Source organism: Amblyomma americanum, chromosome 8 (genome assembly GCF_052857255.1).
Source record: "Amblyomma americanum isolate KBUSLIRL-KWMA chromosome 8, ASM5285725v1, whole genome shotgun sequence".
Lineage (NCBI taxonomy): Eukaryota > Metazoa > Arthropoda > Arachnida > Ixodida > Ixodidae > Amblyomma > Amblyomma americanum.
The window spans coordinates 1,786,931-1,804,640 of NC_135504.1; the positions used below are offsets into that span (position 1 = coordinate 1,786,931).

General features: G+C 46.7%; 2 protein-coding genes across 5 annotated transcripts; both read right to left on the reverse strand.

The window, feature by feature from the left end:
- Positions 1 to 344: 344 nt before the first annotated feature.
- Positions 345 to 9,414, reverse strand: Cox10 (Cytochrome c oxidase assembly factor 10). 4 transcript variants are annotated; one of them, XM_077633634.1, is made up of 8 exons: positions 9,319 to 9,414; positions 8,146 to 8,260; positions 7,147 to 7,303; positions 7,003 to 7,089; positions 6,099 to 6,223; positions 5,747 to 5,817; positions 4,670 to 4,902; positions 345 to 2,232 (listed from the first exon to the last, which is right to left on the reverse strand). In XM_077633634.1, exons 2-8 carry the CDS (start codon positions 8,245 to 8,247, stop codon positions 1,793 to 1,795), a joined length of 1,215 nt encoding a protein of 404 aa, XP_077489760.1. In that variant the 5' UTR covers positions 8,248 to 8,260; positions 9,319 to 9,414; the 3' UTR covers positions 345 to 1,792. The 4 variants fall into 4 exon arrangements, with proteins under 4 accessions (XP_077489760.1, XP_077489757.1, XP_077489758.1 ...); XM_077633631.1 differs by having other exon boundaries at positions 7,003 to 7,303; positions 9,319 to 9,413; XM_077633632.1 differs by lacking the exon at positions 9,319 to 9,414 and adding an exon at positions 9,053 to 9,299 and having other exon boundaries at positions 7,003 to 7,303.
- A 1,031-nt stretch (positions 9,415 to 10,445) lies between these two features.
- LOC144100784 (pleckstrin homology domain-containing family A member 8-like) lies at positions 10,446 to 12,347 on the reverse strand. The gene is made up of 2 exons (XM_077633635.1): positions 12,259 to 12,347; positions 10,446 to 11,893 (listed from the first exon to the last, which is right to left on the reverse strand). Exon 2 carries the CDS (start codon positions 11,826 to 11,828, stop codon positions 11,109 to 11,111), a length of 720 nt encoding a protein of 239 aa, XP_077489761.1. The 5' UTR covers positions 11,829 to 11,893; positions 12,259 to 12,347; the 3' UTR covers positions 10,446 to 11,108.
- Positions 12,348 to 17,710: the final 5,363 nt, after the last annotated feature.

Below are 17,710 nucleotides of genomic sequence, written 5' to 3' on the forward strand. Positions count from 1 at the left end.
ATTCTACAGTTGCATCACTATTAAAATTAATGTCCAAAAATTTTGGACTTGTGTGCTGCCAAGAAAAAGGCAGACTTGCCAACAAGTATATGTGGTACAGGAAAAGGAAAGGCGATGGAAAGGTGGGCACAAAACACATGACAACGAATGCCATCATTCCATCATTTCAGATGAGACACTGTCTACAAAAAGCTCCCAGGGAATGTTTTTCGAGAGTCAGATGACAAGTAGAGACAGCTTCCCCTTCCCAGCTAGTGAGAGACAGTTTGACCGCACCCCCCACAAACAAATTTATAATGCTTGCTAGTCAGGCGTGACGCACTTTTCTTCAAGGCCACACAAAGTGAGGAGCAACATTCAATTTTATTCTGCTTCACATGAACCAGGTTCAAGAGTGGTGCTACCTTGCAACTGCACAGCAGAAAGTGCACCAGTTTGCTAAGCCAGCTGGTGTTCGTTCAATTCTTGTTCACTGAATTCTTGCGCACAACATAAAAATATAAGCCATCAACAGCTGGCAAGCAGGGCACCATACTTTCTTGTGCTGCACAGACTCGCGGTGCCAGAATGCCAGTTTGGTCAAGGTAATTTTTTTTTTGTTTCTTCAGTAGAGCAAACGCAATGTCACTGTTTGCAAGCTGAAATGCTTGACCACCGAGGTAGCTTTTCTGACGAGCCTATTTCCTATCGCGTCTTTCACCGTTACCTACCTCAATATTCCATTACCAGCGAATGTGCAAACTTTGTTGGAATTAAAAAGAAGGCCTTAGGCCACTATGACAGAGCAATAGAATCCAGGAAACGGCCAGGCGTCATTAAAATAGGTACAGCACAGAAGATTCTGGGGTAAGATCCTAACCAACTATCACAGGAAAACAAAAACAAGAAGCACTTTCCACACAGAAAAAGATGGCACAATTCATACACCACAGCTCTGCCTTACTTCAAGCAGAACAACTTCCTCCAGCATAGACAGACAAGACGAAAGAAATGTGGCAGATTTGCAGAAACCAGGTTGCATTAAAGGTAACTTTTTTTTCTTCTGTACAGCCCTAGGCGCTATGTACAGTTACGTACAGGTTCACATAGATGCGACCATGTGAGCTTTCACCGGATCAAAAGAACAATCGATCAAGCAAAAAAAAAAAAAAGCCAACAAACAGTCAATACACCATCACTTCACCTGTGAAATGCTAAGTACTTGTGCATCTAGACTAGCGAGCAAGACGTACAGTTCAGGTGTGACTTCTGTTTGTAAACAGACAGGGTGCAAGACTGTGGCCCTGAAGACACAGCAGTGGTTTCGTGTCAACACACTGCACCGCATCACAGGCCATCCAAGAGCTTGTCACAGGACGCACATCTTGAAACTGTTGCCGACTCGTCAATGATACGACACAGACTAAGCCACTGCACAGAGAGTCAGTGTTGCAGGCACATGTGCCATCAGGCCAGCATTGAACCTTGAGCCACTCTAGCAGCGACACTAATCTCTGTATGGACGCCTTAGAGACAGCCTCTCTAGGGACAGCCTTCTTCTTCCTTGTGATGACAAGCAGGTAGCAGGCCTGGCGTCTTTCCGTGCTACTCAGCACTCCTGTAGTGCATTGCCCTTGGGGCCAGTGAACTTGTCCTTTTCCACACTTGGCACTTCAGAACTGGATGGTGCGTGCATTTCAGCAGTTGCACACGTAAGACACTACTCCTGCTGAGCCCTGAAGCAAGTCCAAGGTCTTCTTCTCACAGAAGTCGAGTTTAGCCGAGTCAATTCCCAAATCAAATTGCGGTGTTCTCATGAACTGCCTGCAGCTGGCAGTTGTGACCCACCAGCGGTCGCTGCAGGTTTCACGTTTCCACCGTCCCTTCGTTTGCCAATGAGCATAAGCACTATTAAAACCGGCAGGTAAACCAGGCTCAGCCGAAACAGAGCGCGTGACGTCGCACTGTCAGGTTCACTGTAGAACTGCCACGCACGGTGAAGCAGGTACGCGTTTAGAGGCAGTGAGGTGGCGGCGAACGACCATGCAGTCAATCCGCTGAGTGGCGCAGCCACACCGCACAGCAGTGCGAGAAGCACACTGTGCCGGAGCGCAGTGCGCCGGCACAACTCGGGGTGGGTCACGGACATCATGCGATAGCCCGCACGCGAGTAGTCGGGTCGCAGGTTCCATGAGAGGGCGTTGAAGTGCGGGAACTGCCACGAGTACAGCATCGCTCCGAGCACACAGGCACCTGCGGACAGCACAATTATCAGCTTTGTGTTAGCATTTTCAGACACTGATCAGTGCTAAATGGTTGAGGCTGAAGCCGATTAAAGATTAGTGCTTTTTCATAATATTTTCATTGCCCTGCTGTCTTGAGAAAAGCCAAGTTTGCAACTGATTTTTGCAATGAATCCCCTCACTTAAATGTCACAGAACACTGGTGTTGCAGCAATGTACTGAAACATTTAATATTTTTTTAGTGCAAAAGCACTGCTCCGGACGCACCAAGCCCCAGCAAGATTCTAGTACTCTCATCTTGTCTTGCGCTCCCAGAGTAACTCGGGTAAGCTCAGGTTGGTGTGGAGGAACATCGCACAAGCTGCAGCCAATGCGAGGAAGGTGTCACAGCACCCAGCCCAGCAGATTGTGAGCTAACTGACCACCGTGGCAGGTGGCAGTGAAAATAATGATTGGTCGCGAGAAGTTGCTCGGGAAGAGCAACGTGGGATGCAAGGCAGCGCAGGAATCCCATCGCACGGCACAGGCGAGCACTGTGCCAGGAGTGGTGTGAGGACTCTCTGCAATTTGTGAATGTCAAGTAGAGAACGACCAATTCTGCATATATGGGCATTAACCCACGAAAGCTATTGTGTTAAATCCTTTGTGGGACAGTGGGACACATGTGCCCCACTTTTTTCATCGGCATTTTTTTAGTTGTGAGCCTAAAACCACTGCATCCATTGGTTTCTTCCTTCTCGCACCACCTTGTGGGTGTCCAAAGAAGCTTTTCTGCTTGTGATTTAATAGTATTTACCTGGTGGCAGCAGATACCGTATTTACATGACTGTAAGTCGACCTAATTTTTAAAATTTGAAATTATGAATTGGGGGGGGGGGGGGAAGTGACTTACAATCGAAACGAAAGCACGGCACCACAAATAAGGCGAGACAAACGAGATGCATCAGGGTTGCTACAGAGCGGTTGCAATTTTATATTTTCTCTACAGCTCTACCCAGTAGCATTCGGCTATTTTGTGCGCTTTTACAAAAGAATTTTTCCTTTTTCTTACTTTCAACTGTGCACTCGGTGCACAAGGGAGCGTCGATAGTTGACGGAAGGGCCGCTGTTCTAGTTGTAGTGGCACCACCACTCGGAATGGCATCGCTTCCAGGGAGTGTCGATAGCTGATGAAAGAGCTGACGCTGCGCACGTGTAGTTTCTCTTAGGCTCTATTTGACGCATTTGACGACTGCCAGCCACGCTTTACCAGTTTTTAATGTATTATTTCGTCAAATGTCATTTGTGCTCTGGGTCCGGTTAGCGACAGGTGCTCGTTAATGGCTACATTCAAGATGGATGTCATTCTTTACATGGAAGAAATGAACAACTGCGCGCTGGGCCGCAAGTTCGACGTTCGCAATGGTTGATACAGGTGTGGCAGCTGCAGCGAGACAAAATTTTCAGCTGCTCCATGCGTTGTCGTGGTGTAGCTGTTTACGAAGTGTGGGATTTCGCTGGACGGCGACGTTAGAACAATGTGCTGAGGGTCCGCAGCAATGGTCACGACGGCAGCGCTAGTGAGGACGATGGCGCAAATGTGGACGAGTAGTCCAGTGACTAATACGTTTTAGTTTTGGAATGCACCCACGGGCATGCCTGCGCGCGGCAGCTGATGGTAAGTGGTGGTAGCCAAATAATGCTGTTGCGTTCTACTATTAAAGGCAAAGCTTAAGCAGCCTCCAAGTTTTTTTTTATTTTCCTGGTACATGATACTTGGGGTTGACTGCCTCCAATTGAAGAATGAACACATGCTTTCACTCATCTAAACTACGTTAAACCTCTACCACTTTTTTTTCTTTTCAAAGTATAAACATGATGGGACTTATTTATAAAAGATGTGGCATCAGCACTCCCATTTTAATTTAATTATATTCTGTGATTTTTTTGTCTAATGAAGGCTCTCCAGTACTTCTTTGTTGTCATTCAAACTCTATTTGTACTTTGCTTGCGTGAATGCACTGTTTTATCGTTCTTGTCCATTTCAAAACTTTGTAACTGCCGTTGAAGACGCATAATAGCTGTGTATTTTTACCCTGTCGTTAACAGTTTCCTTTCTTGTTTGATATTTCATTTGTGATTTTAACTTTTTGTAGTGCTTACTTTGTACATTTTGCTGCATTTTGTTTCCTTGCATTTTTTGTGTGTTTTCCCACTCCTGCCATAGCGCATAATTGCGCTGCAGTATGTATAAATAAATAAATAAATAAATAAGGAGGAGCCGCCTACCGTCATCACATCTTTGCACTTGTTCCTTTCCCCCTCCAATGATGTGCACACGGGGTACCCAGGTAGTGTACCCAAATAATTGGGTACCCCATAATTACCAAATTAAATAAATATAATATTTTAGATGCGGGTTCACCAACAGTACACTGAATGAGGGCACATCAGCCCAATGTCCGTACCAGCATCCAGGGTGCCCGTGCAGGCAGCCCATCCCATGAGTGGCGGGATGGCGCCCACCACCGATCCCAGCCAGGTGTTGGCAATGGAGCAGCGCTTGAGTGGGGTGTAGACGCACGTGTACAGTGCCAGGTTGGCACCGCCTAGCAGCGCCGTCAGCCCATTGGCGCCCGCTGCCAAGAGCCAGAGGCCCAAACTGGCCGTGCTCGCCGCAAAGCCCACCGCATGCAGGGGGCTGTGGTAAAAAAAAAAGGGGGATAGGCAGTTTACAGCCTTTCCCATGACCCTGCACAGGCTGCCACCATTCAAAAGGGTGAGAGAAAGGATCACAGAAAAGGCATTCTGGAAGCAGACAGCAGCAATGGCCTGGTTGTTGGAGCATTCGCCTCGTATGTAGGAGGTGTGAGCTTATATTCCCAATGCTGCCAGCTACCTACTCGAGGACTTCAACAGGCACAAGGTTTCCCATGTCCTGATGCTGGCTACTCTGGCGAGATGTTTGGAAAAGCTACGTCTCTGACAACGCTTCTTGCAGTGCTCGAGCTGCCCTAGCAACGTTCAAGCCAAATCATCATCCTTCTCCTCACGCTCTGGATGCACCACCTGATCAAGGTGCAGAGGAGCAGCACTGCGTCGCTACTCAAGATACCACACTGCCTCATGCCAGGAAGTGAAGCAAATCTTTCACTCGTCCTGGCAAAGCTCTCCCTCCCAACTTCTCCAGCGGGGCTCAAACACAAGACAACACTGCTGTGTTGGGCTAGCCAGTGCAGATTTGAGAATGCGTGTCAACATGCAACACAAGAAGACGGAAGCTTGGGCGCCAGGTGTTTATCTGCAGATTCAGAGCATGTTACTCACCTAAGGCCATTTTTCCTCATTCATTTTGTTCATCAAACGTCACCGAAGGTGAAGGCAGAGATCGAGACCAACCGAGAAAATGCCACAGCAGCATGCGAACAAGTATGAGGCTATCATGCAGTTCATCGGGCCCTCTCCTTCTTTCCCTCATGGACTGCGGCTTTCCTGCCCTTCTCCCTGGCTCATCATCACACAACAGGTAAGTGGACAGTACTCACCTGAGGAAACCCCGCACCAGGACTCTGTTCTTCGTCCGGTTCATCTGGGAGTCGTATGGCACCTCCAGGAACTGCAGCAGAGGCAGACTTATGGCTCACTCCAGGGGGTAGGGGGCAGTCCCATTTCAACCATGCATTTCTTCTACCGTTTTCATAAAAAAAAAGGGGGGGGGGGGGGGGGGGGGGGCTCCAGCATGGTTTTCCAATGTTTTCAAAAATCAGCCCTTGTAAACACGCCTCTCTGTCATTTCTGAAGGAACTGAACAAAGCTTGCTCATTTATTCAAACACACGAATGGTAGCTCCTAAATGAGTTCTTGCTCCAAAGCTCTGTGTTGCTCACACACACATACCTGGTTGATGGCATTGGCAGCACACGAGGTAAAGGCAGTTCCTGCTACCGTGAATAACACCACCCAGGGGTCAAAGGCGCCAGGAGCCATGGCATAGCCTGCCAGGGTAGTTGTAACCACCAAGCCTGCACATGGGCAGCAGAGGATCTTTTTTTTTCTGAAGGCATCTGAGGAATGAGGCCAGCAGGCGCCAAGTGGGGCAATAATCCTGCACTGCAACCACATTGCCATTTTTGGCTGCTGAGTTATTAAGCTGTGTGAAACTCAAAAAGACCTGCACTGTTGCTATGCAGGAAACTTAATGGCCCTCCAACTATCTACTAATACCACGGTGTTGCTGTCAGCCCCAATAGTTTTTGTACGTTTGAAAACAGAAAGCCCATCAAAATGATGAACTGAACGTCATTTCCGGAGTGCAAAATTCAGCATTGTCACAGGGAGAGACAAGGACAAGCACCCCCAAAATGACATTTGAGCACCAGCTAGCCTGATCTACCATTCTTATGATAAACTATAATCCGAGAAGGAATTTTTTCCTTTTGTTTTTGAAGAAGCTTCAACCAATGATTAACAGCTCCCAACCCCTTCCTCTTTCATTTGTAAACACGCTTTGACAGCACTCACACACTTTTACAAAAATGCGCACAAAGCTCCCTGTGTCACTACAGCAGCACTGAGTTTCTCGACTGCACTAGTTTTGAAAGCATACTATTTCTCACTTCTGCAGAATAATCAACATTAACAAGCTGTAAAATTTGCTGTCATTATACTGCACAGTATAGCATTGTTCAGCATTTAGTTGAGAGGTCACAACTTTCAAGAAAGACATTTAATTCTTCCATGTAATCTTCACTCTGTGGCGGACCTTTTCGTTAGCCATTGTGTCCTTAGTCGGCCCGCTTACCTGTGAGCCGAATCTTGCTTAGCGCCATGTAGTAGTGGGGTAGCCGAGCAACGTCTAGCTGCCGCCGATGCCATTCTTCCACAGGCTCTGCAACAGCAGGGACTGGCTGAACAGGTGGCGGTGGAGACAGAATGATGTCTGTACCATGGCTGATCGCAGCTTCTGGGACGCTCATCAGCCGGCCCGCCCTAGCCACAAACAGCACCGGGGGCTCAACATAGGCAAAGGGAGCCAGCTCTTCACCAGCCTTGACCTCTTCCATGGCAACCTTAGGTGACACCGTTGTGCTCGCTCGTCGAACCTGCATCGACGAAGCCCATTTGCAATCAGGCAGCGGCGCAAGTCGTTGCCCTCAAACGCCGCAACTGTCATCATCATCAGTCCAGCTACATCCTCATCAAATCAAAGGCTTCTCCCATATACATCCAACTAACCCTGGCCTGTGCTTCTCCGGCCGCCTTATCCCCGCAAACTTCTTAATCCCCTTCGCACCCTCCTACACTTTCCTTCTCTTGAAATCCGATCTGTTAAGCTAAGGGAACATTCTTCACACAACATGCCCTGTACATGTGCATTTCCTTGTGAGGAAACGGGCCCTCAAACACACACTGCACTACGATGAGTGCAATATTCCCAAGATGAAAACACGGTCATCCATGCACCTGGTGACACCAGCAGCAGGAAGTCTGTGCCCATCCGCTGACCACCTTTGCTCTGTATTCACAAAGCAATTATTTGAGTACAAAGCCCACGATGCATTTCAAATGCCAGCCAAATGAACAATGCCCATGGAGGGTGCACGTGATGGTCAGAACACAGGACGTCATTCATTATGGTCATGCTGTGGTGCTGCTCCAGCAAATAAAACTGAGCAGTGTATGTACAGGAACAACTTGACTTTTGTGGTAGAATGCTGTAGATAGAACTAATAGCTTCTTAGTACAGTTATTGTTGGCTAGATAGCGCCATCTGCTTTGCCTACACGCAAATGTCCCCATAAAGTTTTTCATTCATTAATTCACACATTTCACTTGAATAAATCAGACTACGCTAGGCACCATATATTTCCGATGCCTCTATACTGCTCCTGCATATTACAGCACATACTGAAAACATTCGATTATAAGCAACTGTTAGGCTTACATGGTGCGACCGGTAGACACTGCGCAGATACCGCACGCTGCCCCTGGTCTTGAGCTGGGTTCGTGCCAGGCTAGGCAGGGCCAGCATGGCTAGGCACAACATGCCCAGCTGTCACCTGCAAGCAGTGAACACAACTCGCTAGACTCCTGAACAGAGTACACAATGCACACATATGTGTGCTTCCCGAAAGATGGGTGGGCACATGTATATACAAGTATAAGCTTTTCTTTATCTTTTCATCGACCCACATGCGAAAGCATAACTTAGTTGAAGAGATTCCACATTTTCTTGATAAAGTCGCATCAGCGTAGATGTTGAGAAGTTAGAGCCCTACATGCAATACGAATCTGGCAGAAAATTGCTTGCATAACCATTAAAGTTTGTAAAATGCACCTAGGTTGGAAACATGCTTTGTCCTGCTCCAAGATTCAGGAAACATGTAATAAACCAGTAAGGTATCGAGGCTCGGCTAACAAATTCGAACAAGCGCTTGTGATCAGACTCAGTACTTGCAAAGCAAGATAAAAAAGCGAGACTTTTTCAAGCTGCTTCCAGTTGGTCCCAGCCGTCTTGCTGGTTTACGAATAGCCGGTTTTTCCCCTCAGCAGGCCTCTCTCGCAGCAGTACGGTTATGGGCTTAATGACTGATTGTACCAACAGAGTGAATGTTTCCCACAATCCTGCAGCCGGCACTGGCCGATCAGAAGACACCGCGTGAAGTGATGTCATATGGCAAGCAACGTGTCATTCAGCGATCGAGTCAGTGTGCAGAGCAATACGATGCCACCTTGTTAAAAGCGGCATTTTTGGACACGGTGACCCTTTAATTCGGGCAAAGGTCAGCACGCAAGGTCAGAACCAGCGCATTGGTGCGGATATGCCACACACACAAAATAAGTGAGCGAACCAGCAGCAGCAGACGTGTCACGTTGAACAGTTACGCCCTGCTAACCTATGCGGCTGATATCGCGCTCGAGAGCGATTGATGAATTGCCACGAGCATATCTCATGCGGGTGTGCAGCAGATCGCCGATGCGCTTAATATTGCGGCGATCCAGCGTCACGGTAAGGCTCTGGGGCGATGCAGACGTGAAACAAATCACTGATGTGCACTGCTTGACACATATGCGCTCGGGATCGCACATTTCACACGGCAGCAAGAGAATGAATTACCGGTGACCGCGACCACGCTGCCGCATCGCCGAAAGGAGAATAAAAAAAATTGTTGACGTCGCCATGACGAGCTTGAGATTACGACAATGATGATAATGAAAACTAAGGTTGCCCTAGAAGAAAACAAAAATATTTGTTAAGGCTTTTTACAACTCGAAAATTTTTGTTTCGACACAAAATAACACGTATTTATACAGTTAAATAAGGTTATTTAGAAAGTTTTACTTGACGTTAGTTTTGGTTTCGTTGCTTTGTTTTTGTCTGCCCGATAATTTCTGTTGCCTGGGGTCTCATACCATGGTTCAAACGTAATCAGGGTGGAAGGGGGCAACCGACATGCGTCGTCGAAAGGAAAGAAGGAAAAGAGAGAAGGAGCTTTTAATGAGTGAGGTACACGGGGTCATTTTATAAGGCAAAGTCGTTGTAGCAGCTAGCTACATGTGCCTCTCCGAAGTGTTTCAGGCACAGGTTGGCTACAGTTCACTGTAGGTCGGCGCTGCAGGCACGTGGAGGAGTCACTGGACAGTGTAAAGGTTCAATGGCCTAGCTGACAAATGACACAGCTATGTTCCGTGTCTGATACCATGAATAAAGGGAACTGATATCCTGAACAAAGATGAAAAGACGATACAAGTTTCGACGTTCGGCGCTGTTATCAATGGCCTGGACTGGAGCGTACGAAGCAGTAAGATCGTAAACTTTTGTTTTCCGCTTATCGCCAAAAAAAATATGACGAAGCTTGTTCAAAGTAACGTTCCGAGCAGCGGAACTCGGTTTTTTGCATGAGCGAGCCGAGAGCTCCATCCAAGCTTGAATTGCTATAAGGCAATGCCAAGAATTTGCACCAGTAACTGCCCCCAGGGTGGTACTAATGATGCCTCTTGATGACAAAGCTTTCATGGAATGGCAGAACTTTTTAGCAACAGAGGCACTATGTAGTCATACCGCAGATCCTCTTTAATTGATGGTGCACTGCTACAAGAGAACATGAACTTTTACAGCTAGACTAAACTCACACCATATCTTATCTCAGTTCTCATATGCCATGGAAGTATTAACGGTGAACATTATGAACCAACTAGCCCAGCAATTTACGCTCCTGAAGTATTAACGGACAGCAAGCAAACAACGTGGTAAAAATATGTTTATTGCCCAAAATGAGCATAAACTTCAATTCGGTTTTAAAATATGTCCATAAGTAACTGACTGCAGAAATCCGCGACAGCACTTGAGGGACAAGTATATGCATGTGCAAAGCTCTAGCAATATAGAAAATAAGGCATATTGCACACCAGGTCCATAAAAGCTCTATCCAGGCTTTTCCATGTTTTAAATATAAAATAAATGATCGAGTCTGCTAAGCACATGTGAAGTTGGCAGAATATGCTTCGCTTCATCTGTAATCCATAAAACTGCAACAGCCTATATGGTACTTATATAAGCTACCCTGAAAGCGCGTGTTGTGAAGTGCTGAAAAATGCGAAGGCACAATCAAGCAATAAAAAAGTGTTCTCAATGCATATGAGATAGTAAATCTGATCCTTGAAACCACCTGAAGCAGGTCACCGCCTGAAGTATACATGCCATGCATTGAATTAAAATTGTCGAAAAATACCCTTAGCTCTTGAAAGACATCTGAAAAATCACAGCTACCTAACGACAATATGGGTATTGCATTCGATGTAAATTATGATATGCATAGATCTATATGGATATCGAAACTACAAAATCAATTATGGGCTGCAAAATTTTGTTTGAAGGCACAGTACGCAGGCCCTTGAAGGCAGATATTAAGGAGTTGGTTCCAGATTTCGCTCTTTGTAAAATTGGTTGATTGTCTCCAGGACCGAACGAAGAGCAATTACGTAGTCCCCACAGTCAGCATGAAGCTGTTTCGAGTAGTCGGGGTGTGATGCGTCGTTCGGACGGGGTGCCAGGTCACGTCTGAAGGTCCTCATGGAAGGCATCGCCCGGACAGCGACAGCAAACACCTTCTGGACAAGCCAGTTGTGGTACCGCTTCAGCGTCCTGCCATATGCCTTGCTCGCACAGTCAGCCAGGTTCTCGTTTCCACTGTGGATCTCCGAGAGGAACTGCAGTATGAACTCGAGTGCCCTCTTGAGCCACAGAAGAGATTCGATGGCTCGGCCGCTGGTGGCGTCTCTGCCCTCGTCCACTTCCCTCTGCAGCATGGCCAGCAACTTGGCGAAGCCAGTCGAGTCTGTGCTGTACTTGTCGCTTAGCTTGTCAATGTTTCCCTGGATGTCAGCCTTGATAGGAGCGAATACAGTGGCCCCGAGGACGTTGAACACGGGCAGCACGGAACGGCAGCAGTCCAAGAAAGCGGCCGTCTCGATGTTGGACTCGGACGGTTCCTTCAGCTGGACGAAGCTGGATTTCATGACGGAGAAGAAAGTTTGAACTTCGCGCGCGATGATGTCATCAGAGGGAGGTGGGGTGCCGCCCAAGGGCGCATGGTCCTGCTCGCCGGCCTTGCGTTCCGTTGTCATTGTTCCGGTGGCGAGGCAAGGCGGATTTGTGCGAGATGCGGCAAGGCTGTGCTCTTACGTAGTACCTGCGTCAGAAATGCCGACGCCAGTGTTTTTTTAGAAGTCACACCCTACGCTGTCCGCCGAAACCACTGCCTGCTAAACAGTTGACCCGAATTGACAGCATTGCGCCACACATGCACGCATTTTCGGCGATCAGAGAATTAAGGTTTACAAAACTGTGAATATTTTACTCACCGTGTGCAAAAAAAGGGAATAATTCATTACCAACTACACACAGCAACACATTAATTCAAATTAATTCAAGTGCGCGTCGACTCGATCGCCCTCGTTCCTTGCAGGTGGGCTCGCTCTGAAGATATTTCGCAGCTGAAACCTGTTGACAGAGCGCAGCTGTGCGCCGCACTGTAATGAGGCGTGCAAAGCTTACCTTATGAATTTTTATCACATCCGATGTAAAAGGGTAGCAGCCGACGACACCCCACAGCTGCGAGCGGCTGAAACCATGGTTGCTAATCGAAAAGAAAACACCGACGCAAGCATGACGCAATTGAATATAGGGTCCAAATTGCGTTACTACAAGTGCTAGAAAGCTGCAAAAAATACAATATAATACAAGTAAAATTATATATTAATTTTTTCACTACAATTCGCAGTTTTATGTTATAACGGTTATAGCAAGCTACGTTTAAGTGGTTTCGGTTTTAAAGCTGCTTTCTAGCAGACGACTCGCTGCGAATGTTTCGTCAGTAAATTTTTCGCTGATAGTTATATTGCAGAAAAAAAAATTGTGGATTTTTTCATTTAGCATGATAGCTGGGAGGACAGCAATTTGGGTAGGTGATCTTAGACAGATGCTTCGGCTGTGCGCACGACTATAGTGCCTAGAATATACTTGCTAGTGTGCCGAGGGTGCGCGCTCGCTGCGGTGATGCCTTCCTGCAGCCATCGCGTGGTGGCGCTGCCATTCGCTAAGGTGCCACCACGCCGCGTTCGCGGCCGAGGCAGCGTAGGTGCGGCAAGTCTGGCGTTGGTGCGCTGCGCTTTTCACTACGAAAGCCTGTCTCTGAACGCTTTGAGAGCACTTTTGGCATAAAAACACTAATGGCTGCAGATAATCTTACCGGCCTGGCATTACCAGGAGAAAGTCCTGGACTGAAACAGCGCTCGCCGAAGCGTTTGACACGTACCACCAGGTCCAGTTTGCTAAATTTTTATTCGTTTATTCTTTGTTGTGAGCCGCGGAAGGACTTAAGCAGAAGTCATATTGACTGCCTAATGTTCAGCGAGGTACCCAACTTGAAATAAGCAACGAAAGGTGATGCGTTGGTCGCATTACGTTGTTGTGATTGAACGATCGAGTATGGTCCGGACTCATTATTGCTACATGGAAACTTCCGATCAATATTTTATTCGACTAGGGGCCAGTCAGAATCAGAATCATGTTTATTTATACAAGAAGGAAATACAGCCTGGATAAATGTATATAGAAGGAGGTCCCATAGTCAGCGACAGTACTGGGACCTCCTATATTGTTTATCAAAATGCTAAAATAAATGCAATCATAGCAGTAGTAATAAGAAGCTGATGAAACAATCTTGCCGTTACATATTTCCGCGGCGACACACATATTATATATAGGGGTGAGTAGGCATATAGAACAACCAAGCAGAATAATGAAAATAGAAGATATACAGTGTTTATATATAGTTATACAGTTATTCAGTATTACTTATAAATTACAATATTACCAAAAAAGCGAAAAACTGAACAGCAAATTGGCGATAGGAAAAATAGTGCACATATTGAAAGCATGTGGTGTACATCTGATGTAGCACCTTATAATTCTAAAATGTGGTAGCTTGTCTAACAGCTATTGTGAACTATTAACGCTTTTAGTTAATAATAATAATTGTTTTTTGGGGGAAAGGAAATGGCGCAATATCTGTCTCATATATTCGTTGGACACCTGAACCGCGCCGTAAGGGAAGGGATAAAGGAGGGAGTGAAAGATGAAAGGAAGAAGAGGTGCCGTAGTGGAGGGCTCCGGAATAATTTCGACCACCTGGGGATCTTTAACGTGCACTGACATCGCACAGCACACGAGCGCCTTAGCGTTTTTCCTCCATAAAAACGCAGCCGCCGCGGTCGGGTTCGAACCCGAGAACTCCGGATCAGTAGTCGAGCGCCCTAACTTCTGAGCCACCGCGGCGGGGCTTTTAGTTCATTTTTAAATTTACATACAGGTTTAGTGTTTTTTAATTCCACCGGTAAGGTATTCCATAAGGAGAATGATGAAAAATAAACTTTTTGCTTCCCATAATTGGTGCGTACTTGAGGCAGAATTAGGTTCCTGTTAATCGCAAATCTCGTGGTGCTGGTGTTGGTGAGCTCTGGCCTTGGGATGGATTGAAATGAAATATGATCATTAATTACTTTGTATATGAAGATACCAAGGTTAAGTTGAACAGGTTGAGGTACGGAGAGAATTCGCAGTGAATTGAGTAAAGATTGAGCATTAAAATCGAAGGGGCTGTGTGATTCGAACTGCTTGATTTTGAACTACTTGTAACGATGTCAAATGAGTATAGTAGGTGTCACCCCAGCATGTTATACAATAAGAGAGATGGGAATGTATGAATGAGTTATACAAGGTTAAAAGTACAGACTGATTAAAGTAAGGGCGAGTTCTGATGAGAATTCTTAAGCCATATGCTATCTTCCATTCAATACCAGAAATATGGGAACGAAATTTTAAATGGCGACCTAATTCTTCTGCTAAAACAATGATGATTCGCTGACTGGAATGACGTGCGGGCCTAGGCAAATGGGGGGAACACAAGTAGTTGCGATCCACGCATCGCGATCGCGGGCGAAGGATATCGTATATACCTTCGTGCGGAGTGAGCGCTGGGCTAGCTCTGTCCAGGTGGAAAGACCGAGTCGTGGCCCCCATTAATTCTCAATGGCGAGCAGAACATCAAACCCGGAATGGCGTCGCATATAGGTAAAAGAAAAGCAGGGCACTCTCGCTCTTTCCCACCACAGGGTCCGTCTTCAAAAATCGCATGCGACGATCAACACAAGCAGTTGGAATAGGTCTCACTACTGATGTGTTTTATTTGCAAATCACAGCTTGCTTCATACAACTTATGCAGGTGTGTATGAGCTTGAGCTTCCCTTTGTAATGGAACAAAAGAAAATGGTAATTGTACCATTGATTCTTACTTACAAATCTGGAATACAGTAAAACAGATAAAAAAACACAGCTTGTTGTAAGCACGCGCTTGCTTTGTTCTTTTCCGAGAAAATACACTGTAGCGACCACAAGGCTGCGTTCTGGCATCAAGCTTCCAAATGTTACCATTCTTTACAAAGTGGCAAAGTTGTTTTGTTTTTTCCGCTCCATAACGTGCGTAGGCTACAGAGCCAGCAGGTGCTTCAGATATTTTGGTCCAGGTTGCAGGAATACAAATTGAGTCCAACGGATGCTGAGCTTCAACAGCAATACAACCCATCTGCTGCTGCGGGCACCACTGGGCTGCTTTGTTGCTGCCGGCCCGTCGGAATTCGTCGAGCGTGCTTGGCGGTCCTCCACCGGCACTGCGCATTTGCCGTTTAGTGACAGGTTGGTCACAGGTTCCTCGCTTTTCTTTTCGATGTCTTCTTAGGCGGAAGGTATTTCGGATAGCTGTAGAATACTGCTGGCATGACATCGGGCGTGAGACGTAGTCTATCTGGCGAGCTCGTTGACGACACCGTTCACCGTCTCTAGATGTAGCAGTCTCCAAAATGTTTCTCGCAGAAAACACACGCTGGAGTCAAGTTGCGGTCCTGTCTTTTGATCAGCCGCTCCCACTCCACAAGCCGTGTTGGGTCCGAGGACACACAGAACATGGAAGCCTTGCTCGGATTCGACCGGTAGCCACTCCGACGGAGCGGCACGAAACATGTTTTTTCCCGGCCTTGATGCTTCGATTTTACCATCATTAGTCGCTGTGGTTTTCCCTCACATGGAACAGCACGGACAAAACAACAGAAAAAAGCGCAGATGCGACCAAAATGTTATAATCCACACCGCGCACGACCAACGCAACTGCAGCGACTGCGGCATGTCCGGTGCGACGGCACCTTTACTACGAGCAGTGCCCCTCGCGGCCAAAGTTGGCAGGCATCGCGCGCGCTGCCACCCTCTCCCATTGGGAGAGCGCTCCGCTCGACACACTAGTAGGATATTCTAGGCACTATAGCACGACAGTGCAACTATAGTGCACTATAGAGTCACTAAATAAAGACTATTTTTAGTGACCCCAGTGCACTAGATAAATAATAATAATAATAATTGGTTTTTGGGGAAAGGAAATGGCGCAGTATCTGTCTCATATATCTTTGGACACCTGAACCGCGCCGTAAGGGAAGGGATAAAGGAGGGAGTGAAAGAAAGGAAGAATAGGTGCCGTAGTGGAGGGCTCCGGAATAATTTCGACCACCTGGGGATCTTTAACGTGCACTGACATCGCACAGCACACGGGCGCCTTAGCGTTTTTCCTCCATAAAAACGCAGCCGCCGCGGTCGGGTTCGAACCCGGGAACTCCGGATCAGTAGTCGAGCGCCCTAACCACTGAGCCACCGCGGCGGGGCATCTTTACTGGTCGCCTGCAGTTTCACGTGCACGCTTCGCGTTTGTGTGTGTGTTTGTGTGTGTGTGCAGTATACAGAGATGAGAGACACTGAATGTAATTCAAGGGTTTGCGGAAATTCACTTCATCCTAAACTTTTTTTAAAAAAGATGAGAGTATCAAACGCTTCTCCTGCAAAATGGATTGAAAAAAAAAATGTGGCAGCATATATAACTTGGCCTCAGTAAAAACTTTCCAAAAATTTTCATCGTGAACGAATTGTTCTTCAGTGTGCACAATTCAGCCAGTTAAATTTGGATATTCATTCATATTTCTGTCGCTCTCTTTTTCATCAATAAAAACTACTCGAAAAAAAGACATATGTGGCATACAGTTATCTGCATGCATAACCTGCAAGCTCAGTTAATGAAATTGAAAACTGCTAGCCGTGGTTTCGATGAGCTCACAGCAACTCGTCTTAATATGGCATACAAATTAGCAACGATATATTTAAATAAACATCTAACCGTCGCACATGTTCTTTGGTTGTCCTCTGAACTTCTGTCGTCTGCTCTAAAAGCCCTGGTACGGCCGTCATAGTGTTCTCACAGTGTTTGCCAAGGAGCATATTAGTAGAGATATTCAGAAGATTTGATTTTATTCGATTTGCCACTGGCTACGTGGCAGGCAGCATTTTGAAACTTAATCCCCCGGCCGGCCGCGGCGGACGCGTTTCGATGAAGGCGGAATTAAGCAATAAGGTACCTAAGTACTGTTCAGTGTCAGTGCACGTTGAAGAACCCATGAGATGGCCTAAATTCAAGCTTAGCCATACACTATGGCGTCACTCATAGCCCACGTATTGCTATGGAGAGGTAAATCCCATATCCTGTAGTACTGCATGTAAATTACATATACCTGATTTCATTATCTGAGTAATCAGAGACTTTTTTCTCAAACTGTAAAGGCACTTAATTAATCTCAATAAGCTCAACGGCACTGCCGGATATTGCAGTGCCGTCGGGACTGCAACACAATCATATGGTTGCTCGGAATCGGTGATCAGCCTAACCTGAAAGCAATTGAAACGAAATGTAGCAGCGGTGGCGTCAAGGCTTTCAATGTGTTGTAATCCGCAGAGAAGCAGGCGTTGACTTAAAATGGCATCGCGGTCAGTGCGAGTCTGCTATGCGGCCGGGCTGAAGCGAACGCATAGGGAATGGAGGAAGGCGCAGGGCCATCACGGCCAGTCTCGAGAGGGG